The 27717-nt window shown below is 41.1% G+C and overlaps 2 protein-coding genes across 2 annotated transcripts in view; both read right to left on the bottom strand.

Moving 5' to 3' along the window:
• Nucleotides 1–27717, bottom strand: part of LOC120461294 (basement membrane-specific heparan sulfate proteoglycan core protein) — a 182836-nt gene that overhangs the window by 129993 nt on the left and 25126 nt on the right. Inside the window, exons 3-4 of the mRNA XM_089131319.1 lie at nucleotides 26979–27239; nucleotides 25581–25862 (exon numbers count right to left, since the gene is read on the bottom strand). Coding sequence (XP_088987445.1) covers nucleotides 25581–25862; nucleotides 26979–27239 — 543 coding nt within the window. The remainder of the gene's footprint in view (nucleotides 1–25580; nucleotides 25863–26978; nucleotides 27240–27717) is intronic.
• On the bottom strand, nucleotides 16934–25105 carry LOC120459868 (Fc receptor-like protein 5). The gene is made up of 6 exons (XM_089131854.1): nucleotides 24907–25105; nucleotides 24461–24808; nucleotides 24071–24376; nucleotides 19254–19511; nucleotides 18163–18261; nucleotides 16934–17207 (listed from the first exon to the last, which is right to left on the bottom strand). Exons 1-6 carry the CDS (start codon nucleotides 25103–25105, stop codon nucleotides 17152–17154), a joined length of 1266 nt encoding a protein of 421 aa, XP_088987980.1. The 3' UTR covers nucleotides 16934–17151.

The raw sequence follows: 27717 nt of genomic DNA, 5'->3' as shown, positions 1-27717 counted from the left end.
TCTGTGTTTAAAATCTGCTGCAGTCTGTAAGTGTGTTCAGTTCAGTCTTAGATTATTTCAGCTATAGTTGTTAAGTGTGTCCCCAGAGATACTGTAATAATGCAAATATAGTACCTTCAGAATCAGCATCCGTCTCATTTTCAGTGTGTCCAGAGAGAACGAGGGACATCAGCACTAAAAGCAGAAGAAACACAGATGAAGCTTTTCCATTCATTCAACACAATGTAAATCACACACTGAAACATGTCTAGAGTTTATTCTACATAAACTGAAAGTATTTTTCTGTTCTGATATTCATTCAGATGAGAACTGATGGATTATTCTCCAGCATTTAAAGGGTTAGTTCCCTCAAAAATCAACTTCATCTTCGGAAGACATATTAAGATATTTTTGCTGAAATTTGAGAGCTTCTGACCCCACATAGCCAGAAACGTCATTTAAACTTTCAAGGCCTAGAAAGGTAATAAAGACATCAATAAAATAGTCCACGTGGCCGACGCTGGTCACGTGATCACCTCGACACATGCGTGTGATGCTGACGCAGGAGTTAGCCAATAATGAGCCGTCGTTCTGACGTCGAACCCGGAAGCGCTGCACTGTTTACACTACACCAACAGCTGAGGAGACTTACGTGGAAGAGAAGAAATTGTTGAATAAAGTTCAAAACTGTTAATGGGGTAACAGCTTAAGACCCAGGACCAGATATGATGAAAGAAGACCAGGAGTCATGAGGATCTATCAAATAGATAAACATTTACTGAAGAATAGTTTCCAGTTTCATCGGTAAAGCCAGGCTTCAAAGTCTCACGAGGAGGTCGTAGGCCAGAGACTCCACATTACACAAAATCTCACACCAGTTACACCATTTCCAAGGGCAAGCATGACATCAGTACAGACATGTTGGACACTTCTGATTGGCTAAGAGAACATAAAGTCTAAGAAAGTCTGCACATATGGATAGATAGGAAGGTCAAGTCGACATTAATCAGGATAGTTGTCGTCCGAAAGCAAATGGTCAGATCGTTGTTATTTTTGCCCGCATCGTGACCGAATCCCAAACGACGCCTAGAAAAGTGGTCTTCTGAGAAGGAGATAGTACACTTTTCTTTGCGTTCAGCCTCAACCCCAACTTTCTGATATGCGCGAGGAAGACATCTCGATGCCGAATCGCCATCTGCTCTTTCATGCATTTCGTGAAAGTGCGGGGAGATAAACTAGACCGAACGGATGAACCCTGTAATGGTGCGCCTCGGCCCCGAAGGCAAACCTCAGGAACTTCCTGTGTTGTGGAAGGATGGAAATGTGATTCTAGACAGAATGAATGGAGAATATCTTGTGTTTTTTCCGGGGACTCGAGGCTCCACAGGATCGGCTCCTATGATCTGAGATCATTTAGGTTGTTCATGCGCTTCCTGGGTTGACTTGCACCCCATTTCCCATCATGCACCTCCCTGGACTGAATACACCAAACACACCTGCACTGCGCTGATTACACACACCTTCATCTCATTCACACACACACACACAAACCACTTCTACGCACCACGCCAGTGCATAGTCTTTACTTTCCTAGATATAATTTCTGAGCGTTTTTTTTTTCTCTCTCGAGTTTGATTCCTGTGTTTGAACTTTGGACTGTTTATTGTTGCATGTTTTGGTGAATATGGCCTATGACTTAGCTGAACTACTTGAAATCGGAAAAAAACATTACAAATAAAAATAAGAAAAAATGCATGCGCACATTGCCTCCATCTTTCACAAGCATTATCAGAGAGATAAATGCATCATCACACTGTTTGTCTGATCATCACACAACATATCATCACAATGAAGAATACAGTGAGGCTGTGAACTCATAGACTCTACTCAACAATCATTATATTATCACATCTTCAGCTGAATACATTGAATAATAAATAGTAAAGATAGTAAAGAATATGATCAAATACTCACAGATGAGCGGCAGTGCACTGGAGCCCATACTGACACATTAATAGACTGATTTAACAGCGCTGTGTGATAAAACACACACACTTCCTGTGTTTAAACAGTACTTTCACACTTCAAGTAGAAAGGAGGAGTCAAAACTCTACACACATGAAAAAGAGAAAAAAGACAGATCCATTCGGAGATATTAGCTTGTGTTTTGGTGTATGCGAGTTGTTTCAGATCTGATCATCAAGCACTTGAAAAAGTTTTTCCAGTTATTGTTCTCACTTCACAATTCATACTTCACACAGCCACACACTACAGGCAGTGAATACAGAGTGAAATCACCACGTGACAACTATAGGACTACGGCTGTCAAGGCCCTTTCACACACAGAGCGAGTGTGACGCACACACACCGATAAACCGCATCAGCGTTTGGTGCTACAGAATTTACATGAATCTTTCAGCACAACATTGTTAACATTTGTTATCTCAGTTATTTAAACGTTAATGAAGCTAAGTGACATGATGCACAATGCAGCTAAAAGCTAACGTTAACATTTTCTAATGTTAGGCTAATGTTAGCTTAATGTTACATTAGAGATTTTAAAAATAACATTCAAATGCGTTGTTGACTTATCTTAGAACAGATGTAGACATCTTTGTTTAATTTATCCACATTTAGTTGTTGTTGTGGTCTGCCACATAACTTAATCCAGAGCAGACACTTAGTTATCTCGGTTGAGATGTGGCTTGGGAAAGAGTAAAAAATACACACCATCGGCCAGCCTTGGGTGTCGGAGTTGCATGTACCCCATGCACACAGTTTGACCATTTTAAACTTTAAATGACAAGAAAAAAACGAATGAAAACTGACTAACTGCAATGTATTTCAATGGACGTGGAAGCAGAGAATCTCCAAGTGTATTGAGTTAGCTGCGCACTGTGATTGGCTCATCGTGTTTGAGGGCGTGGCTTATCCATAGGTCAATTAGCATCAAGCTAATCACATCACAATGTTTGAGAATTTATAGAAATGCTATTCTGTATAAAGCTGTATTTAGTGAACGTGTTAGATTAAACCTGTGTCTGACCCCAATGATAACAAGCCATTGTAATTACAGTCATTTCAGAGACCAAAAGCCTCATCTTGAAAGCAGAAGAAAGAGTGTCTGAAATCAGGGAGAAAGGAGCTGTCGAGTCGAACACTTTCACCTCTGTGTGACCAGCACTGATCTGCAAAGGCAAATAACGCTACCGATAGCTTGTTGCTAAAAAGTGGATGCATTTGAAATATTGCTGCAATAACAGGTAGATTTATATAATTAACAAGTTATCCAATTTGTTTGCCGTTATGTCTGTAACATTATCATATAATAATCTTCTACCCCTTTGCTGTCATTATACGCGTCATCATATTTCACACAGAAGACTTGCAGTGATTTATCTACATTTCAAGTCCAGTGTGATTGTTGTGGCCGATCATCAGTCCATCTGACCTGAATCAAAATCTCTTTATCTGTGTCACTTTGTGTGACAGGATTCACTTTCATTTGTAGGCGGTGTTCATCGTGTTCTCTGATGTTTTAAAGTAGCAAAATAATTGAAATATCTTAAATGTGTCTCTTTGTTTGCTTTAAACATGTTATTTTCTTCTCTAAAAGGAGACTATCAGAATGAAAGTGAATACTTTTAGAAACGAGAAGTGCTTCATTCTGGCCTTCCTGAACACAGATGGATTTGATGGGGAAGTCAATGAAGAGGACAGGCACGTTATTTCACTGTGAATCTGTGCTCTTTTGATGATATTTTAAGGTTTATGAAACTAAAGATGCAAAAAAGGCATAAATATTTCCTCTACTGTGTTTAAACTCACAGGACAGAAACAGAGCAGAAGTCAAACCACGACTATGAGCTCAACTCTATTATTAGGCCTCTTAAACTATAGCAGCCGATTGTAGAGGGAATATGAGAGAGTGTCTTTAGGTAACCATATCTACAGATGTTTAATGACTGTAAAAAATAATGATAAAAACATTGACAGCCCTTTGTATTATATAAATGGCCTTAATGTTCGCAAAGCGAGGTCTGCAGTCGTTTCTCTCTGATGGTGTGGTTTAGAGGTGTACCTTGTAGCGGAAGTCAAAGCATTTATTTCTAAAATAGACGCTCTTGTAAAGTAGGACTACATTTTCGGAGGCCATTGGTGGTTGAAAATGAAAATACAGAGTCACAGCAAATCACCTGATTGACAGAGGCTTCATTCAGCTCATCATTGAAGATGTATTGCTAACAGTAGAGGACATGGCCAGTCCGGGATTTAAAGGGTTTTAAGCAGGAGCTCGAAAGGAGACGTCGAGATAGGCTTTGGGAAATTAGATCATGAATATATCACTTAGTAAATATAAAGCAAAAGGAATTAAAACTTAAACCACCAAAAAGTTACAAAAAAATGGATACAGGAAACACAATTAACAGGCAACTTCAACTTTATGAAATGCAATAAGAACGAAGTCGGAGTAGTCAGGACAGCTAAAAGAAGCACCAAAGAGGAAAATATTTTAACAAGATTAAGGGGTTGGGCAAACCAAGCTTAATAAAACTTTAAAACTACTAAATAAACATCTAAAAGGATTATGTGAGCACTGCAGAATGGAAGAGTCAGTAGAGCTGTTATTTGTCTCTTAAAAGTAGTCTAATGAACGAGAAACAGAGGGAACTTTGAAAGGTGGGAGTGGAAGAACAAAGAATATAATTACTTGTGGATTAGAGAGTGTATTTTGCAGTAAAAGCTGGATCCTTCTAAGGCCGATTGCATCACAGCATCTGATGAAGCCGGCAGCCGTATCACCCTTTAGCTCAAGACTGGTTCCCACTGAAGCTCAGCAGGGTTGAGTCTGGCCAGTCTCTGGATGGGAGACTTCTGGGTAGGGTTGGGTATCGAGAATCGAGTATCGATTGGAACCGAGACTAACTTTTCGTTTTTCCCGGAATCGTTCAAAAGTTAAAATTTCGATTCCTAGTTTCGATATTCACAGTCCGCCGAGCGGAAGAAGAAACCGCTGAACAACACCAACGAAGAAGCGTCTACCGGAAGTGTTGGCATAACCACCGCGAGTCGAACATGAGTACCTTACGTCGGCGATCCAAAGTGTGGCTTCACTTTTCTAAAAATAACGAAATCTCAGCAAAATGCAAAATTTGTGACAAAAGGAGTATTTTTACAGAAGGATTATTTCCTTCAGAAAGGCCGTTGGTTAGCAAGGTTAGCTAAACTTTTTTGACCCTGCCTCTTAAAAGAATCAGAATCGAGAATCGTTAGGAACCGGAATCGAAACAAGGAATCGGAATCAGAATCAGAATCGTTCAAATTCAAACGATACCCAACCCTACTCCTGGGTAAACTAGTCTTCTGCTGGAAGAGGTGTTAGTGAGGCCGGTAGGGGGCGCTGCTCACCCTGTGGTCTGTGTGGGTCCATAACAGTAAAGTGATCGGGACACTACTGTCAAAAGAGCACCGTCCTTCACATGAGACGTTAAATCAAGATCCTGACTCTCTGTGGTCATGGCACTTCTCGTAAAGAGTAGAGGTTTAACCCTGGCCTCATTCCACCCATTGGCCCTTATCAGTCATGGCCTTCTAATAACCAAAAGTGGTAAAAACCCTCGAGTTGTCAGTGCAGAAAACACAAAGATAAAGTTGGTTAAATTGGTAACTCATATACCACAGCAGAAGAGTTGAAATCATATCGACTCGTTGGCAGTGACTGAAAAAGAGGCGTCATTTTGAACTGAGTCATAAATATCTCTATACATCTAAAGCTGCTCAAAACTGGTGCCATTCCAGATGAATGCATCATGCATGAGTACATACATAAATATATATTAAATAACATATTCAAATATATTTAAAAATATTTAAATAAATTATGGTTTACATGTAAAGTGTAAATGTTTATTTCCAGGCTTGTACTGGAGAAAGTGTTGAAATGTCCATATAGGAGGTGGATGTACAGGAGATGATGAAGATACTGACCCCAAACTGTAGTTACTGTACGTTAAACATGTGGTCACAATGTCCTGGAAACAAAACAAACAGCAAAGTGACAACACAACAGGCCTCGGACGTGTAAAACCACTTGTGATGAGGAACCAACAGCTTCAGCAGAGCTAAAACCTGCAGAAAACAGTTAAACAAGCGACTCAAACTCACTATTTAGTCTCTGTTTAGGGACAGAAAACATTCTAATTTACTTTAAAAAGTTATTTAACTATTTATTGTGTATGTATTAATAATTTAATACATGACGTATTCTGCCTGCAGATTATTGTGTGTTGGACCCATTAGTGAACTCTTGGTTTGTGAGCGGCCCCAGACCGATGGGGTCTGACTATAACTGATCGTCATTGGCTTTCGGAAATGTTGCCATGACAGCAGAATAATGTGTTGTTTATGTTACTGAGCAAATACATTTCTATGTTAATACTGATATTAAAATAAAAATAGTTTATTGATGAAATCCGAAGTATCTGTCTGCAGATGTTAACATGTTTATGCCAGTAATCTATGAAACTAAGCTTGATTTGTTTATATTTGTCACATATAATTATTTTTAAAATGAGTATCCTAATGCAGAATAAATTAATGAAAATTAATTTAAAAATGAACATAAATATAAAACATTAAGACATAAAATAAAGTAAATTAAAACGTAATGTAACTCTACATTAAAATGACAGTAGTGTGAGGTGTCATTGGCAGAAAGTGGGTTTGGAGTTTGGAGGGAAGATCAGTGATTGGCTTGATGATGTGTTCAGACTTCAGCCAATAGGGGACTGGCACGCTTTCTTTTAGAAGTCATGATGCCAGCCCTCTGACACGTGTGAATGTGCATTTCCTTCAGCCTGAGGCGTATTATTTCACTTTTGGTGCGAAAGGATATTTACATTTTCCCAAAAATATAACTTTTTTTGTTGTTGTTTTGACCCATCAGATTGGGTTGGAAAAAAAAAAAATTTGGAGATTTCTGAACATTCTATAAATTTTTATAAAATGTCTTGCTGGATTAATATGAACCCAAAATGGGTTTGAAATTAAACCCAGAAATTTTGAACATTATAAAATCACTTTACACACGTAATAACTATTAAAAGTAACATTTTATAAAAAATGAGAATAAGGGCAACATCGTCAAAAGTAACAATATGCATGTGAGAAGAAAGGCAGAAAAAAATAATCAACAGCTACATGTTACTCAAAAAAGTGATTTAACTGTAAACTTTCAATGAACATTGTTGAATATAAGATCTTTATTATTATTATTATTATTTATTTATTTTTTGTATATTATCCGCCACCAACGAAAACACTACACTAAAAAAATTATTATGTAATTGTAACAAATATTGCACCAAACCAATCAAGCAAACAAAGATAACAAGTAAACTTCAAATTCATTGAACTTATAATAACTATGAATCCATTATCTTAAATTGTTTAAGAAACTATATAGTTTATAACAATTATGTAAATCTATAATGTTGCCTAAAACACAGTATAATAATTTTATAACTTAACATGACTAAAGATGTTTGGTCAAACTAACACGACTAATCAATAACATAATGAATACTTCTTCACCCTGAACAATGGCCAGACGGAGCCCGAGGGTCCTGAGACTCATCTCTCCACAGTGGGAGCAGTCCGAACCAGCGCCGCCTCTGTGTGGGCACGACCCAGGAACAACACACACGACTCGTGGCCATCAGAAGTTTCGATTGGATCTGTTCAGGAGAGGCAATCGCGAGAGAACACACTTGTCTGAAGCTCACCGGAAGAGAAGGCTTTGTCCACTGCTGCGCGAGTCTTGATGATCGGCTTCTAGCTTCTTTCAGAAGATTGGCTGAAGGAAAAGATCTTGAATGGATGACGTCCAAACGCTGCGTTATAAATATAGGGAAGCCCCTCTCTTATTGTGCGTGCTGGAATGGCATGGGATAAATGGCAATGGCAGTTTTACAGTCAGCGAGGGCAGTTGATTGACATAATGAAGTATGGTTATTGTATATGATGTTTTATTTACAACAATATACAATTAAAAACAAAATGGCAAGTCACTTTCATTAAAGGAACACTCTCGTTGGAAATAGGCTCATTTTACCAACAGTTAAACATTGAGTTTTACGGTTTTCAAATCCATTTAGCCAATCTCCAGGTCTGGCGTTAGCACTTTTAGCTTGTAGCTTAGCATAGATCATTGAATCTGATTAGACCTTTAGCATCTCTCTCTAAAAAATGACCAAAGTGTTTCAAAACATGAGGGCACCAATTGAGACGGTCAAAATACATCAAGTCACCTTTTAGTCCGAGTCCGAGGATGTGGTTTGGTTTTCCATCGTGCTCATGGCATGCCACAGAGTTCGGGAGTGGACGACGGCACACACATCGAAATCAAGCTGCCATACCAACTCAATGGACTACATCAACAGGAAAGGCAAACATGCTCTTTATGTACAGGCGGTCTGTGATGCACAGATTTATTGATGTTGTGATGAAGTGGCCTGGGAGCATATACAATGCTCAGGTTTTTGCTAATTCAAAGCTCTACTTGTACTTTAAAGGTGCCATCTGTAAAAATTGAAGCTAAAATATCCAAAATGAACCACACGCATCAAAAGAATGAGAAGAAATAAGGTTGATGATGTCATTAAAAAAATGACAAGTTAATCATACCAATTCCATTGCCCTTGGTCCACTGCTGTGAGGGAAACAACTGGAGCCAGACCGATATATCGGTAGACCGATATTAGGCATTTTCCAAACTATCGGTATCAGCAGTTATAATGGCCGATAAATTAATATTTCAAAAATAAAATAAAAACGGACGAAACACGCTTGAACCATTTCATGAGTGTTGGAGTTGTATAGTTTGTCCACCAGAGGGCACTCTACACCGTTCCTGTCGGCAACACTCGTTGAGTTGGTCACGATACATACATTGCTTGAAAAACAATTAAAAGATCATCCCCATCAGTTCTCTTAACTCAAAATTTGTAAGCATGACAAAACTTGTGATTATCATGTCCAGTTTAAAAAAAAAATAATAAAATAAAATAAAATATCGGCCGATATATCGGAATATCGGATTTTAAAACCCCAAAATATTTGTATCGGTATCGGCCTTCAGAATCCTTTATCGGTCGGGCTCTAGAAACAACAATTCCCTCATGAAGGAAAAACCGTCCTGGTGTTTGTGACGTTAGCAATGCGTGTATTGATCTGGAGAATGTTGTCAGACTTGCGTCTAGCGGAGAACTCCATCAACTCCAACATCCTCCTCTTTATCTTTAGGTCCTCCTCTGCCGGATCGGTTCTTCTTCAGCCTTACAACCGCAGGTGGAAGACAGTCGAGGGATTCAGTGGAGTTTGGAAAATCGGAAGGCAGCTCCACTGTCGATGTAGATAATCGGCGTCGATGGAGACTGTAGCAGGCGACCCACCCCCGATCTCCAAGCAAAGCTCAAAAAATATGAGCACTACCCGTCCTTGGCCACTTCCACACCCTGTGTCCACTGCATGCCTGTATTTGCTGCATTTATTTTTGAACTACTTGGGCTTTTGAGACCATGCTAGGATAGTGAGGGAAATCCTTCTCGGTTAGCTCCCTCGGATACTGCGCATGAAGCCCGTCCATTAAATCAGAATATATGTGACACGACTCCCAATCAACATTTTCTTGGAGTTTAGTGTACTTGTAGGCGAGTCCAACTCTGAGTAGAAGTTCGACTTAATCATCGGTCCATGTGAACGACTCCACTCTTGCTCTTGATGTTGTTGCATTTGCATTCTTCATCTTTTTGCTTTTGTGTTCGTATACAGCACGGGGGCGCAAGGACATTTCAAGTTCAAAATCTTTCTCTGAAATCGTCTAGTGTCCTAAAAGTGGGCAGCATTACAAAAGGACACAAAAAAGGAATAAAGGCGAAAGTAAAAGACCCAACCTTACAAAAGACAAGGATAGAAATGCAATTAGACATCCCTTTCCAAAATATGCATCACTACAACAGTTAATCTGCAAATAAAGCAACTTTCAACATATTTCACCACCTTTATCCAACATTAACTCATTGATATTTCATAAATGTGCAAATGACATTTCAAATAACGCAGGTAAGCCTCACCTGCCGGTATCACATGTGCGTCAGCATTAACTAGAAGCTCAATGTAAACAATTAAAACAGCACTTATAAACTCCTCAAAGTAGACGTAAACTCTAAAACATTAGTTATTTACCACATTCACATAATATTCTTCTCTATTTGGAACAGAAGATTCACTTTATGTTTCTAGCCTACAGCTGTATCCCCCAGCCAGACAATGGTGAAGCGTACTGATGTTTCCAGAAGCCTTTATTTATGTTCAGCCGTCAGCCTTGGTTACACAAATCTACTTTCCTTTCAACCTTTCTTCTTGAAACAACGTAAGAGCTACAGGACAGATAACATAAAATGAGCTCGTACAAACATAAACAATACCCGAAGGCCAAATTAACCGTACAAACAGTCATTTATAAAAGACATTTTCCGTGACATTACTTGTGTATTAACAATGCTAAAAAACTCGCGTTAGCTTGAGTTTACATGTCACGAGAGAAAATAATACATTTAAACACTTCTTCACAGATTAAATGGATTAACCTTCATATTACTGCACATAACCATTAAACAAGTTAAACACACAATACCTTGTTCCCGTTCCAGCTAGGTGCTTAAATTATCCTTTTAGAGCTTTATACAATTTCAGACCGAAATGTGCTTTTCCTTCTTACTTCCGTGGGTGCGTCTGACTAACTAGTCTCACCTTTTTAGACGCGAAATTAACGTTCCACTAGGAAGCGCCAAAATAAAAGTCTCTTAATATTAACAGAGAAACTAATAAAATAAAGCTCTGAAATTATTATGTACACTTTCCTTAGAGTTCGTTACAGTATCAGCATTTAATATTTGAACACCATTTACCAACATTTACACACACAAAAAACTTCATTAACTGAGAACTTATTTACTTCACTTACCGAGAGTATTCGATTTTCAATTATAAAGTTTCCAGAAAGGCAAAACTCCAAACTATAAGAAATATTTTTCTCCTCTGTAGCATTTGCACTAACATTCACACGTGATCACCTTCAATCCACAATTTTACCTCAAAATATTGGTTTTGTCTAATAAAACTGTTAGTTTTGTTCATTCTAATTCTATTTTTTTCTTTTCTTTTTCAGGATCGTCTGGTCTAAAAAAACATTTATTCCCATCCCTCCTGACTCCACCCATTAGGCCGGGGCTAAACTTCTACTCATCTAATTGGGCCAATATTCTACTTATTTAATTAAATAACTAACCTGAATGAGTTTTATTTTTTTTTTTAATGTATGCATTTTCTTATTTTCTCTTCACAGGTAAAATAAAATAACTTTTACATATGGATGTTATAGTTCTCTTTTTTTCTTAATTTTTTTCTTTTCTTTTTTTTTTCTTCTTTCTCCCTTTTCAGCTTCAATAAGATTTTTAGTAACCTGGGTCCCATATAACACTTTAAAGAGAATTGATGTAACATAATAAACCGGTGAGCATCTCTGGCCCTCGAGATCCACTTTCCTACAGAGTTTAGCTCAAACCACAGAATGAAAAACACATGAACAAACTAATCAAAATCTTCAGGATTATTAGAAATATACAGGCATTTGAGTTTGATCATGGTTCTAACAATTGTTCAAAAAAGCAAATTCAAATAACTAAAAATCCACACTTATTTATTTAGTTATTCGTTTATACAGAACATTTGATACAGAATAAAGCTATGTACTGTTGTGGAAATTATTTGCCTAAATCTTAAATAATAATTGAAGAACAAATGAAGATCTGGAAATCCATAAGTGTATTTATTTCTTGCTAGAAAGGCAGTTCACACACAGACAAGACAAACGTCTTCTCATCTTACACAGTTTATATACTAAAAAGATCATCCTCCGAAATGTACACCTCCCCTCCTTATCTTCGGACTAAGGCCCCTTGCACATACACAGTTCTCAGTTCCCTATATTCTAACACTTCTCATGTATACCCACACATAAACACACACGTCATCTCAAATACAACTAAATACATGTTTTGCTCTTGGTGCAAGCAAACGTATCTATTTCTGAGAAGAACAGAACTTTCTGTCCTTTTACACACGTCCCATTTGCATAGGAGATAATGCATCTTGCAGTTTCTTTAACACATCTATATTTTAAAGAAGACACACAAACAAATATATGTTTCAAGAGATACATTTCAAATAAAAAAAATTCAATTACATTATGCATGTTTACTAATTACTCAGACGAGTGATCTAGAACAAGCAATGCCACACAATATTATTAAGCTATTGAAAGAACAAACACAACAACACACATACACAACATTTTTTTCTTTTACAGTTTAAGGTTATGACAAATATATAGTTCCCTTTCGAGGGAACTCTACACTGCGTCGAGAATCGACACTTTGGGGACGCTCCCTAAGCGTGCGCCTCTGAAGTATGAATGAAACTAATCCAATCCTGATTGGTGTTGCGTCGTGACGTAACATGTGACGGCATACCCGGAAGTATAAAAGTGACGTTGTCACAACACACACTAGCTTTCGCTCTTCAGCAAGCGCTTTATGTTGAAACTGTCTGTCTTATTTGGTGTTGTTTGTCACTCAGTTTGAACTGGAAATGGCCAGCGAGCAATTTAAAAAGATGTGTGCATCTCTGCCCTCGTTATGTCACAGGTGGGGACGCACATGCTTTGTGTGTAAATTGTTTGGGAGCGCAGCATGACTTGTGCAGACTGTAAAGCACTTCCTATTAGAGTGCTGCGCTCCCGGCTGGCGTGCTTTGATGAGCACGGTCAGGCTTGCGTTCCCTACGTTTCTGGTCCCGCGTCCGTTGAGGCGGCGCGGCGATTGAGATCGTGGGGTTCACAGCGGGATCTTGCAGACGAGAATGAGACTGCTGAGGCACTTTCTCATTCATCGTCTGATGATCCCGTAGCCCCTGTGAGTGGCGCAGAAGTCCGCGCCGCGGCTTCTTCTGACCACGATCAGGTTCCGATACTCAGGCTCTCTGCTTCCAAGGAAGTAGACGTGCTCAGTATCGATACGGATGACCGTGAGTTAGGCGTGCCAGTTCACGGCCAAGCATATGAGGAACTGGTGAGGTTGTGACTCGTGCTGTGGCCAGACTGAACTTCAGCTGGCCACAAAATGAGGAGGGAACGCAAGTTTAAATAAATTGCGTTTCATGCGGCGCGGGTCACAGCCTCAGCGCCGGAGTTTGCCGTTTTTCCCCGATCTCCACTAAAAGATCATGAGATCGGGGGATGAACCGCATTCGTCCCGTGTTTCCAAACCCAGTGTCCTAAATTCTTGCGTTTGCCGAGGCAGCGTGTAGATTACGAGTCTACTCTGCAATAAAGATTCTGTGACTGCAGCGCGTAGATTTAAGGTCTGCATTGCAATACGGAAACTTTGACTCGGATCTCTCGTTTGTCCAGGCAAATTTTCTCTCGTGAAAATTACGAGTCTACTTTCCAATAAGGGAAACTGGCCTGTTCTCCGGCGCTGTAACTTCAATCGTCGACAGGTTTAGGAATAAATAAATTATATATATATATATATATATATATATAGTAAATAAATAAATATATATAAGATATATATATAAAATATATATGTTGTCCCGCCGTTTTGAACGTTTCGGGCTACATCGATTTCCAGCGAACGCACACTGTGGCGTTCACCCCGACTGTGGTCACAAAAAATTTTCTCGACTTTTTCCTGCCGGTCATCCGCTTCAGGGACTCGAAAGACACCCGAAGTCGGTCTCAAGGGGCTGGTTCCCTTAGTAGATTTTGCAGAATGGCTACACCTTCCAATATATCTATATGGGGCCTGAATATTTTTAAACAGGAAACGATGTATGTTGCCCGCCGTCAGCGACGCTTCGGGCCACATCGGTTTCCAGCGAAAATATTATAACGAAGCATCGTTTATGGTCAAAACATCCATATCGACTACAGCCTGCCGGTATTCCGCTTCAGGAAGTCGAGAAAGATGCTCTCGAAAGACAAAAAAAAAAAAAAAAAAAAAAAAAACCAGAGGCCAGTCTCCAGAGGCTGGTACCCCTAGTATATTTTGTAGAGGCATGGTATCATCTTCCCAACATATCTGCATGGGTCCTACATATAATAGAATCAGGGTACAGACTGCAGTTTGCACACCGCCCCCCAAGTTCTCTGGGGTGGTACAGACTACAGTGGTCCCAGAGCAGGCTCAGGTGATGGAACAAGAAGTTCAAACTCTGCTGCTAAAGGAAGCCATAGAACGTGTTCTTCCTTCAGACAGGGGGTCCGCGTTTTACACCCGGTACTTTATAGTTCCAAAGAAGGATTGGGGGTTAAGGCCAATTCTAGATCTCGGGGTTTTGTACCGATCTCTGAATAGGGAGGTGCAGGTTCGAACGGTTAACTCCAGTAATCGTGAGTCAGATCAGAGGACTGATTTGTCACGATAGATCTAAAAGACGCCTATTTTCACTCCATCCTTCCATGTCACAGGAGATACCTGAGGTTCGCTTTCGAAGCTTACCAATATCGGGTTCTTCCGTTCGGCCTAGCACGCTCTCCCTGCACATTCACCAAATTTATGGATGTAGCCCTTGCTCCACTGAGACTTCAAGACATCCATATATTGATTTATCTCGACGACTGGCTCATTCTGGCTCAGTCTCGGGAAATGGCAGTTCGGCATCGAAATGTCGTCCTTGGCCACATTCTGAAATTGGGGTTGAGACTCAATGCAAAGAGGAGTGTGCTAGAACCATCCCAGTGTACGACATTTTTGGGAGTCATATGGAACTCGATTACGATGTAGGCACGCATGTCTCCCGCACGTATCGAGTCAATTTTGACGATGGTATCCAGGGTAAAGCTAGGCCAGGCCATCACTGTGAAGTAATTTCAAAGAATGCTGGGCCTCATGGCAGTGACATCCAACATCATTCCTTTGGGGCCTGCTACACATGAGGCCCCTTCAGTGGTGGTTAAAAACCAAGGGGTTTTCTCCCGAGGGGAATCCGCTTCGTATGATCAGAGTAACGCGCAGATGCCTTTGTTCTCTGAGAATATGGAAGAGACCTTGGGCCAGTGTTGGGAGTGTCATGTCGCCGGGAAACCGTTTCGACAGACGCCTCCCTCACTGGCTGGGGCGCGGTCATGGACGACCGTTTGCCAGGGGTCTATGGCAGGACCATCATCTTTCTTGGCATATAAACTGCCTAGAGATGATGGCTGTGTTCAGGGCTTTGAGGAGCTTCCTCCCAGACATCAAAGGTCACCACGTCCTAGTACGGTCAGTGGTAGCCTATCTGAACCGACAAGGGGGAATCAGATCGCGCCCTCTGTGCAGACTGACGCATCAGATTATCCTTTGGTCCCAAGGGAAAATACTCTCTATCAGAGCAATGTATATTCCGGGGGTTCAGAATCAGGGGGCAGACATCCTGTTGAGAAAACCATACTTAGCTCTTGGGCTCCATCCACCAGGAGATTATATGACCTCAAGTGGAATGTGTTTGTCACTTGGTGTAGAGAACTTGGGTTAAATCCAGTAAACTGCCCGGTGGCTTCAGTTCTGGGATTTCTCCAAGATCGTTTCTCTAAGGGTCTCTCCCCGTCCACGCTTAGGGTGTACGTGGCTGCCATTGCGGTTTTCCACGCACCGTTAAGTGATGGGCCTCTGGGGAGGCACCAGTTGGTCATTCGGTTTCTCCTTGGTACTTGGAGGATGAGGCCGGCAGCCAGGTCCAGGGTTCCTGCCTAGGACCTGGCAATAGTTCTGGAGGGGTTATCCCTGCCCCCTTCGAACCTTTAGAGTCGGCTTCGCCTAAGGACTTAACACTGAAAATGGCTTTTCGCTTAGCAATTACCTCACTTAAGAGGGTGGGAGATTTCCAAGCCCTGGCAGTAATGCCAGCTTGCTTGGAGTTTGCCCCTGGCAGAGTGAAGGCCTTTTTACACCCGAGTCCGGGCTACGTGCCTAAAGTTCCATCGAATACGGCTCATTCTATAGTCCCTCAGGCATTCCATCCTCCACCTCATGTGTCGGCGGAAGTGGAGAGGCTTCACTTGCTCTGCCCAGTCAGAGCTTGAGCTTGTACCTTGAGGGGTCCTCTTCTTGGAGAAGGTTGGAACAATTGGACTAGTATGTTCTGGGTCACCTAAGAGGGGGCTCCCGGCAACCAAACAAACTATTAGCAACTGGATCGTCCAGGCTATTACTGAGGCTTACAAGGTGCGCGGTTTGCCTTCACCTTTTACCTTGTGGGCACAGTCAACTAGAGGCATGGCTTCCTCTAGGGCCCTTCTTTCGGGAGTACCTCTTCAGGAGATCTGCGAGGCAGCCGGCTGGGCTACCCCACATATTTTCATAAAATTTTACAGTCTCCACCTTCCCAGTACACCCGGTGCACAGGTGCTCAGTCCTTGCTGAGTGCCTAAACAGTTTCACTCCAGGACAGGCCTATTCGGTGCGTGGCCTAGTGGGCACTCGTTCCCCAAAGTGTCGATTCTCGACGCAGTGTAGAGTTCCCTCGAAAGGGAACGTCTCGGGTTATGACTATAACCCTTGTTCCCTGAGAAGGGAACGAGACACTGCGTCGTTCTGCCACGCCCCGTTTAGGCCTTAGAGCGTCTTGCTTCATCGCGAGGCTAGTGTGTGTTGTGACAACGTCACTTTTATACTTCCGGGTATGCCGTCACATGTTACGTCACGACGCAACACCAATCAGGATTGGATTAGTTTCATTCATACTTCAGAGGCGCACGCTTAGGGAGCGTCCCCAAAGTGTCGATTCTCGACGCAGTGTCTCGTTCCCTTCTCAGGGAACAAGGGTTATAGTCATAACCCGAGACGTTTTCACAGGTTTATATGTGTGGAAGGGTTAACTGCAATATTAATGATTTAGCTTAATATTCACAAAAATAAGGAAATGTGAAAATGTAATTGGCAAAACAGGATTTTTAAATAACGTATTTTATCAGTAAAATCCCGTTAACATTCATTGTGATCTGAGGGGGCGGGAGAGTCCCGTTGACTCACGCCCCCCAGTGGCGCTGGCCCTGCAAACAGGTTCATTTCAGAAACCGTCGTCCTCTGTTACGGCGTACTGACTTTGGTCTTCAGCAGTTGAAACTGTGAAATACACACACAAACATTTTCAACATTTAACCATCAGGTGGTCTTCGGTCATTTCTGACAGAAAAAAATTCTGTTTTGAAATTTTAAAAATCACCGCTTCATCGTAACGTTACGAAACTTGGTGACTTTTATGGCATTATGTATGTGAACACACAAAAAATTGAGGTCATGATCTGAGCATGCTAAGTGGTCGTAAAAAAAAAAATAGTCACACTTGTGGTCTTCGGTCAAAATGACCCCTATAGGAAATGAATGCGAAATTGACATAAACACAAAAATTCACAAATTTTTATTTATTTTTATTTTTTACATTTTTTAAATAAAAATCGTTTTTGAGATTGTTTCAACCATATATTAAAATCCACCAAAAAAATTAATCTGGGGAATTCACATGCTTCTCCATAGAGAGCTGTGCATGCCATCTAGTGGTTACACCATGATTCTACGCTTTTTTTCTATACTGTAACCAGATGGTGCTAATTTTCATCAAAAATTATTTTTTTTTTCTGAAGGTCTAGACTCTAAATTAAACTAAAATACTGCATTAATAATTTTTGAAAAAAATACAATATATATAGAAAAATATATATATATTTTCCATGGCAAAAATAGACCATAAATATTGCATAAATATTAATAAATTCAATCAAATTGTCTCAAAATACTAAATTAGAAAGATTAAATATTATAGAACAAAAATTAATTGCATTGGTTTTACTGGGATGGAGGACATTTAATTTTTAGGTGTCCGGTCACTTTTGACCGGGAAGATAACAAGTGTGACTCCGAAACGAAGAGCACCTGAGGGTTAAACGGACATGTCTTAAAGTAAAAAAATCACTTCTGTTATTGCTTTTGAGAGACAGAGAGTGTGTGTGTGTGTGTGTGTGTGTGTGTGTGTGTGTGTGTGTGTGTGTGTGTGTGTGTGAGTGTGTGACAGAAGTTTTACCTCTCGCTCTGTAACATTTGAAAAGCAGCACGACTGTCGCTAGCAGATACGGAGAAGCTGCCAGAAGAAAACTGAGGATTTTGAAGACAGAAATCTGACCTGGAAAACAGAAACACAAGAACATTATTGACCATCATTACAGAGCTTTCATGTTGTTCAAACCTGTACAGACTTCTTTCTTGTGTGAAACATAAAATATATTTTGTTTTTTAAAATATATGTTGTATTTTTCTTTTCTCTTTTAATTCTTCCAAATAACTGCTTATGTTCCACGGAAGAAAAAAAGGAATACATGTTTGGACTGCCATTAGGGTGTGTAAATGATGACATAATAGTGTATTAATAAATGAAGTTATTCATTTTAAAACATTCTCTTCTTCAGAACAAAACTGTATGTTTGACACTGAACATGATCAGATCACATCAGATTTATTCCTTGCTGCTTTCAAATGAATAATGAATAAATCATTTATTCAAAGTCAGATGTTGATAGTAAAGAGGCGAACAAGTTTGATTTGATTTTATTATAATGCCGAAATACTCTAGACTTCATTGAATATTATTTATAAAGTGTTGTTTTCACAAAATGTCAGTATTGTCACGATCACCAGCTGGAGTGCCCTTGATAGCCACCAGAGGGCCTTCATTACCCATAATCCTTTGCCCGGACTCATCAGCGCTCATTGTTTTCAGCTGTGTCTCATTAACCCTGTTAGCTCACCCTTTATAAGCCTGGACAATTCAGAATTTCATCACTAAATATTAAGTGTGTTTTATCTGCATTTCTGAGCCTCAGACCTGAACTCGGTTATTGTTTGTGTGTATGACCTTTTCCTATCTTTGGACTGCAATTGTGGATTGACATTTCAATAAATACTGCATTTAAATCCTCAGCCTTTGTATCTCAAGCAAACATGACAAGTATATTTTGCCAGCATGTGATGGTTATGCTTTCGTTCGTGTGAGTTATGTGAAACAATAAACACGGACGTCAATAACGGATTTTGTTCCAGCAGAAATAAGAGACAGACACTGAGTAATATATAATAGTGTATAATAATGGTGTGGCGTTTCTCATTAAATCATCTCACCATTAAAGGCTTCAGTAACTGAGATCCAGCTGTGGAGAGACTGTCCTCTCTCTGTTTTACAGGAGTAGAAACCCTCATGTGACTTTGAGACAGTAGTGATGCTCATCTCTCCTGTCGTCTGATTCTGGATCAGTGATCCGTCTTTATAGAAATCAGCGCTGGAGATCGAGGAGTTTGTAGATCGATGTAAACAGTGTAGAGTCAGAGTCTCTCCCTCAATCACAGGATCAACAGAACTCTCCAGAATCACCTCACCGTCTACAAACACGAGATATGTGAGTTTAATAGAAGAATATAGCAAAACAATACATAAGAAAATTCACGAGTTCACATTTACATCAATTAAACAGAGTAAAGATTATGCGTATTTGGCGTGCTGTCCAGGGGGAGGGCTCCGAGCTCGGAATTTTTGCCCGAACCCAGAGTGCTCCCCCCCCTCGTTGTTGTAAGAGTATTTAGGAGAAGAAGTGAGGAGATGGGGTGGTGGTGGGATGCTGTTAGACTGTCAATGAACTGAGTTAAGTTTGCTGTATATATACACCTCTTACTTCATTGATTGGGAATGCGCTCCACTCGTGTCTAATTAGGCTTGATTACCTGAATGTGCTCCACCTGTGTTTAATTCTGAACATGCTCCTCCCGAACTTTGTTAGTAAAACATCATTTCACGAGTTCACATTTACATCAATTAAACAGAGTAAAGATTATGAGTATTTGGCGTGCTGTCCAGGGGGAGGGCTCCGAGCTCGGAATTTTTGCCCGAACCCAGAGTGCTCCCCCAAAAGCAAAAGGCAAAGGACAGCCGCCAGACTAAAGACCCCCCAAAACGCAGAATTTTGGCGGGCTGGGTCCGTTTGAATTGCACCGTTCTTAGCGAGCGCATCTTACTGCGTCGAACGGGCAAGCCCTTACTGGCCTATGGATGAGGAACAGCTTGATTTATGCCGCCTGACCAGGAGGGCCCGTGTTGCCTCTGGCGGAAGCAGCTTACTGCGCTGGGCGGACGGGCCCTACTGGTTGACGAATGAGGGGTGACAAGATTTGGGGATGCCCAACCAGGAGGGCCCATGTAGCTTCCGACGGGAGCAGCTCACGGCGTCGGGCTGATGGGCCCTACCGGCTGACGGTGGAGTGTTTTGGAAGCCCAGACTGGAGATTTCTTGCGGACCGCTGGGAAATTGATACCTGTTAGATGTAAAAGAGAAACATAGATGAATGCCATATCCGCTTGGAGACCAATGCTCGCTTGGCAGAAAAAGAGGAAACATAGATGCATGCAATGTCCGCTGGGAGACCAATGCTCGCTGGACAGGATTATGCAATGTCCGCTGGGAGACCAATGCTCGCTGGACAGAAAAGAGGAAACAGCTGCCTGCAATGTCCGCTGGGAGACCAATGCTCGCTGGACAGGATTATGCAATGTCCGCTGGGAGACCAATGCTCGCTGGACAGAAAAAGAGGAAACATAGATGCATGCAATGTCCGCTGGAAGACCAATGCTCGCTGGACAGCAAATGCTTGCTGGACGGAGAAAAAGATAATATAAGTCTTCTACAGGGAGAGTTTTTGCTTCGTCTGCTGGGAACTAGATCACTGGATGAAGGAAGAGCACCCAGGTGGACGACCCGGAGGGTTTTATTCGATGAGGGTTTGGTGGGCTTTTTTATGTGGAACCGGTTGGTCCTGATGTAGCTTTGGAAAGCGTCTGAGGATCATCTTCCGAGAGCTTGGATCTGCTGCTGGGAGAGGCCTTTTTGGGCTGCTGAGGTTGCTGCTCCGATGCGGAAAGAGTGACTGGAGAAATGTTTTGCTTGGATGCCTGACTGTTGAAGAACGAGTTTGAGATGTTTCTGGAACCAAAAGCGTGTCACAGGTTTGTTGAAGTCATCTAAAAATAGGGGATCAAGAGGGGATTTAGCCTGGGAGCTTCTCCACTGAAGATATGCCTGAATGGATTGGTATGGTTGGATTGGCGATGAGAGTTTGAAGATGTAGATGAAATGGCCTTTTTTGGATTGGTCTGTCTTGCTTTGCTTAATTAAGTATGAGATGGTTTCACTATCCAGTACTGCTAAGTCTGAGATGGTGGGGTGGACTCTTGGGTCGAATTTGGAAGTGATGGCGAGTTCCGAGCATCTAAGAAAGCCAAAAAAGGCTAGAATAAACATAGCATCGAGTGTGCGGGCTGTCTCGAGAGGCTGGTAGACTGTGCGGAGGGCATGAATACATTTTGTGAGAATATCTAGTGTTATGGGTTGTCTGGTGTCAGGATGGGTGGGATGGGATCGTTGAATTCCTTTGACCAGAAGGGAGGTCTGTGAATTATTTATCTCTGGAGAGGGAGCGCCGTACATCAATTTATGGAAAAACTGGATGCCGCTCAGGTAACCTTTGATGGATCCAACTTGAAGGCCCTTAATGCTGTTAAGGTAGGAGATGAATGAGGTGATTGAAAGGAGAGAAAAATCAGGGAATGGCAAGTTGTATGAGAAGTGGAATGCTTTAAAACACCTCCAAGCTGTCACATAAGATTGGAGGGTCCTGGGAGAAACTGCTTGGAGGATGGTGTCCAGTGATGCGTCGAGGAGTTGTTTTAGAGGGTGGGTTACGGGAATATGAGTTCTGAATAGTGAGGTACTGGAGTTGGGAATTGGTCTGCCTCTGGAGACAGCGTCCTGAATTTCTGACAGGATCTGTGCTCGGATGTTGTGGGACACTGGGGGTGGCTCCGCAGCAACGGCGTTCGATGGGACGGGCATCTGGGTTGCTGTGAAGAGAGAGTGCTGAGATTTTGCCTGGAGAAGAGAGCTGAAAGGAACCAAAGCCGGGGCTGCAATTGTCAGCGGAGGCAGCCTCACGCTTGAATCGGCCTCTGGGGCTTGGGGAAGAGGGTTAAAAGTATGAGAAGGAAAGGAAGGTTGAAACTGGGAAGAGTGGGCTCGTGCTGCAAGCGGAGGCAGCCTCACGCTTGCTTGAGCTACTGGAGCTGCTGGCCACTGAAAAGAAGAGGGATTAGTAGCTGTTGCGAAAGCAGGTTGAAATGATTGGGCCTCCAATGCTAGCGGAGGCAGCCTCACGCTAGCATCTGGGACAGGTGCTGGAGGCCACTGAAAAGAAGAGGGATTAGTAGCTGTTGCAAAACTATGTTGAAATGATTGGGCTTCCATTTCTAGCGGAGGCAGCCTCACGCTAGCATCTGGGACCGGTGCTGGAGGCCACTGAAAAGAAAAAGGATTATTAGGAACAGCAGGAGCCATGTTCTGATATGCTGAGGGGAGGTCGGCGGGCCTGGTTTCAGCCAAAGCTGCAGCCTGCTGGCGAGGTCTGACGGCAGAAGGAACTGGGGCGCGGCCCAAGCTTGCTGAAGGCCTTTCGCTGCGGTTTGATGCTGGAAGAGAACTAGATTTAGTACGCTGGGATGGTGGTGTTGTCCAGCGAGGTGAATCCTGAGCTTTACTTTGCCTGCTGGTCCTTTTCGGGGCCGGCATGGACTTCGGAGAGAGGTTAGTTGATTGCAAGGATACATAGAGGGCATATAGTTCCGCTTTGTTAATCCTTCGCGAGAACTGAACATCCGAATTTATCAGCGCTTGCCTCAATCTAAGAACTGTCCACTTTGCAATTGGTGGAATTGTTGGGACTGCCGAGCGATAGGAAGAAGCAGGGGAGGGATTGTGATGTCTCGCTGGTGGAGGCGAGGGCTGGCCTCTGCGTCTAGGCGAGCGTGTAGCTGTTCGGGTAGGCAGGCGGCCGCGTGGAGAAGCCTTGGGATCAGTTGAAATGTTGGGCGGAGAAGGAGTGGTCCTTGGGTCAGCTAATTCTGGCTGAGGATCCGGTGAGAAGTTGGATTCATCATCGGTTGGGAAAAGCTGGAGTTGAGACATGGTAGCAAAAAGGTCGAACCAATATGCTGTTAGACTGTCAATGAACTGAGTTAAGTTTGCTGTATATATACCTCTTACTTCATTGATTGGGAATGCGCTCCACTCGTGTCTAATTAGGCTTGATTACCTGAATGTGCTCCACCTGTGTTTAATTCTGAACATGCTCCTCCCGAACTTTGTTAGTAAAACATCATATATTGATGATGAATTGATTATACTTCGTACTTCCTTCCTGAGCTTTTTATATTAATGAAGAATAAAAATGTATTGTTTTTTTCTAGTTTTATATATCTTTATTAATCTCATAATGTATTTTGTGAAGTCAGAGATTGTTTGCTGTAAGCTAAGAAGAGATTTGGGATGAGATATATTTTGGTAAACAACATACAGTATTCACTGAGCAAAGGTTTTCCACTGATGATGTACTTTACTGTGTTCAGTTGGCCTTTTCTTTATAAGGAAATGAATGATTTTTAACTGATGCAAATGTACCACACATGTACACACCGATAGACCGTTTCTTAATATGGAAATTGGATCATACCGTGTGTAAGCATGAGGCATACGTTACATTTTAAACATAAGCAACATGTTTTGCTACCTTACGAGGAAGTTGTAAGTCCCTCAGTTGTGAATATAAGCTCAATCATTATTGTGTAACCCCAGAGAAACACATAAAGGCATAATGGGTTGAGAGATGGGGAGAAAGAACAGAGAAATGGAGAACTGAGAAATCTGGGATGAAGACGACCTCGCCTGTAACCTTCCTCTCAAAATAATAAAATAATTTTTTTTTTTTTTTTTTTGTGTAAAAATAATAAATAAGAGATCTCTTGGTAAAGTAACTGGTGTAGCTTCTGTGATTCAACCATAACGGGGAAAAGCATGATGTTCAAATCTACAAACCCGATCTCATGATTAAACCGGACTCACCGTGTACAGTGATGTTTCGAGGACGGCGTTTCTCTCCAGATTCAGACTCACACCAGTACACTCCAGAGTCAGATGTGCTGAGAGAGTCGATTACACATCCAGATCCTGTTTGTTTGGCACAGGTTTGTGTGTGTGTGTCTGTGTATCTTCTCACTGTCCATCCAGCAGAGTTACTCTGATCCACACAGCTCAGCGAGAGAGACTGAGATGAGAAGTGTTGACTTCTGCTGGGATCGATGACCAGAGACACTGAAGCAGAAACTCCTGAAAAGAGGAAAATCTCCATCAGAACTGACAGCACAGAGACTGCAGTGAAACACAGATGCGGATGAGCACAAGCCGTAGAGAAACTGATGGAGAAGCTGATCACACACACACACACACACTCACCTGATACTGTCAGTGTAACTCCATCACTGATGCGTGATCGTGAGTCTGATCTCTCTCCTCTACAACTGTATTGACCGCTGTGAAAGAGATCGACACTGCTGATGATCAACTCTTGTGTTGAGCACCGACTGACAGCATTTCTGTGTGTCTGTTTATCAGCTCCAGTGCAGCAGTGTTGTTCTGTACATCGACTGGTAGAGTTTCTATCCCAGTTGTTGGTTCCCTCTATTTCCCATCTGTATGTCCACTCAGTGTCTCCTGCCCACTTTATATCACATCTGAGAGTGACTGTTTTTCCTCTAAACACTCGTTCATCAGGTCGTACCGTCACCACAGCTTTAGGACTCACTGTACAAACACAGATTATTGCATTTATAGTTTCAGAAGTTGTGTAGATATTGTCTCTGATCTGTATTTGTTGCATCACACACTACAGTCTCTCTCACCTGTAACATTTACCCACAGTGCATCACTGTATTGTGTGTAATAGACTGGTTTCCCTCTTCCAGCTCTACACCAGTACTGGCCTCCATCAGACACTGAATCAATCTTCAGGCTGTAGGAGTGTGTTTGTGTCTTCTCTGTCTCGGGGTTCAGTGTGTGTTTGTACCAGTAAGAGTCCCAGTGTCCAGTGGAAGGATTCATGCGACAGGTCAAAGTCACTGTGTTTCCAGTCAGTGCAGCTCCTGCAGGATCTGATGTGAGTTCAGGCTTCGGCTGTAGATCTGCAGGAGAACAACAACAGATTCAGATCCTCCAGAGTCAGAGTTCACATGTGTTACACAAATCATTGTTTGTCTCCAACTACATTAAAAAAATGGTTCAGTTTTGTTCTAATGAGAGGGTGTGTGAGATTAAATGATGACAGTTTTCATTCTCAGGTGAGCTAATGTTGAAACTTTGGAGTGAGTGTCAGATAAAATACTTCTTAAATCTAATGTTTCATGAACTGTAAATCATAATCAGATTCAAAACGATGAAACTTCTGAAAACCAAAGCTGCATTTGTATAAAAACTCAGAAATTCTCAGAAAGTGCAAGCAGCAATAAATACATAAAAATACATATAAAAATGTTTTATGTTTATTAAAAAACTTGGAGGACAATGATGTTGAACTCACCCTTCACAGAGAGATAAACAGCAGATCTTGATGTTGATGAGTTTGGTCTTCCATATATCTGTGCTTTACACTCGTACCAACCCTGATCAGACTCAGTAGCTCCTCTGATAGTGACAGTGTCTCTGTTTACAGTGTAACGATCAGACGTCTGTAACTTTACACTGTCTTTATACCACTCATATCTCCAGTTACTGTAATAATTTATCACACACTTCAGTTTGACTGTTTCTCCAGTGAATACAGGACCGGCTGGTGTCACAGTCACTGTAGATGTGGGTAAACCTGAGAAGAAACACAGAAACACAAACTGACTCAAACATCTCTTTCAGTGCAATGTAACAGAATTATATTTTATAAATGTTTCGAGGATGTTGAAGATCTCAATGATGAAGTGTTATTGCAGCAACAGTGACAAAGTGCATTAAAGCTCCTGAGTTCATCAGAGTCAGAATAAACCCAGAATAATCTCTGCTCAAACATTATATACTGTATTACATTCTTCCTCCAGCTCTACATGGAAATGAAGTTTAGTCTTAAAAGTAAATTGAGGATAACAATGAAAGTAAAGCCTTCTGTTCCCACATCTTTGATATTGTTTGAGACGGGACTCCATGTGTCCTTCATGTATCTTCTGAACACAGGATTATTCTTGACGTCTCGCTGCCGTTTCACACTAGAAGTGATCGAGTTTCACTCCTCTGATATTTACATATTACTGACATCAGGAGGAATCGTCTTTTCCTTTAAATTAAGATCTTTTAGAGAAGAAACATATTCTAATATATTCTAATATTGATGTTGAAGCTGATTCAGGCAGACTAACATGATGAGTCATGATGATTTTGTCTCATATTTCATAGTATTAGTTGTGTTTTGTTGCTGTTCTGTCATTAGTTTTATCATGTCAGTTGTTTTGAGGCTCTGACTCGCCACAGAAAGCAGAATGAAGCTCCTGAAGGAGAGATGAAGATCTCCAACTAAAGCTCATATGAGGAGATACTGAGTCTGAATCAACTTCATCAGAATATCTGAAGACTTCATCAACTCATTTCACATCAGTGTCTGTAAGTCACGTCATTCTCTCGGACAAATCTCATCTTTTCTATTATTAAATATCTCCTGTAACCAAACTAACAGTGACTAAAGTAAATCTCAAAGATGGAGACGTCTTTAACAATGGAAAGTCACAATTTACATGATTTTATAAAAGTATCCTGATATAAATGTGCAACACACACACACACACACGACAAACACGACATGCACTTCATCTGAAGACAATCATGACTAAAAGTGAATTGCTTATAAGAACAGATGTGGCTGATACAGAAGATCATAAGTGTTGAAATATGGATATTAAATGATGATTAAACAGATGTGAATTATATGAAGATTCACCTGATACAGTCAGTGTAACTCCATCACTGAAGTCTGTGTGTGAGTCTGATCTCTGTCCTCTACATCTGTATTTACCGCTGTGAGACACATCAGCTGTGAAACGGTAATCTGCTGTTGTTATATATGGATAGACAGTGTTTCCATCTCTAATCCATCTGTATCTCCACTGAATGTTTCCTCCTCCCTGTATGTCACATGTGAGAGTGACTCTCTCTCCTCTGAACACACTCTGATCTGGCTTCACCGTCACTACAGGTTTTCCTGTATTAATACACATATGAGTAAATATTGATTAAAACAGAATCATGGTATCATGATCAATGTTAGTGTTTATGAACTCAAAACCTCCTTATGAGACAAACACTGTATTAAAAATGAAATATCTAGTTTGTTGGAAGTTTGTATTGATTACAAACATTTTTTTATGTATTGATAGACTATATACAGATAAACTTTGTATAAACTAAAAGACTGGGTATAGAATGCCACACATGTAAACTGAGTCTATAATACGTATTACTTATACTTTTATTTTCTATGTACATGTCACAGAATTACAGCTTGTGCAATATTTATAAATCTTACATAATTTAAGAGTGTAAAAATATTACTGACTTAAACATGCAATTTGATGAGGTCATGAGCCAAAGTAGCATAATACAGTTCAATAATATACTGTGGTAAAAACTGCTGGGTTAGAAACAACCCAGTTTAGCAGCTGATTGGGCTAAATGTTTTT

The sequence above is a fragment of the Pimephales promelas genome, chromosome 1 (assembly GCF_988280905.1).
Source record: "Pimephales promelas chromosome 1, fPimPro1.hap1.1, whole genome shotgun sequence".
Taxonomy (NCBI): domain Eukaryota; kingdom Metazoa; phylum Chordata; class Actinopteri; order Cypriniformes; family Leuciscidae; genus Pimephales; species Pimephales promelas.
Note: the sequence above shows the minus strand (reverse complement) of the source record. Positions and strands in the feature narration are given on the sequence as shown.

Bases quoted from the DNA above. Each gene is read 5' to 3' on its own strand.
- LOC120459868 (XM_089131854.1), bottom strand. From the start codon at position 25,105: ATGAATCCTTCCACTGGACACTGGGACTCTTACTGGTACAAACACACA. The intron at 24,809-24,906 runs GTGAGAGAGACT...GTGTTTGTACAG, and splicing joins ACTGTGGGTAAATGTTACAG to TGAGTCCTAAAGCTGTGGTG. The intron at 17,208-18,162 runs GTAAAACTTCTG...TGTATTTCACAG, and splicing joins CAAATGTTACAGAGCGAGAG to TTTCAACTGCTGAAGACCAA.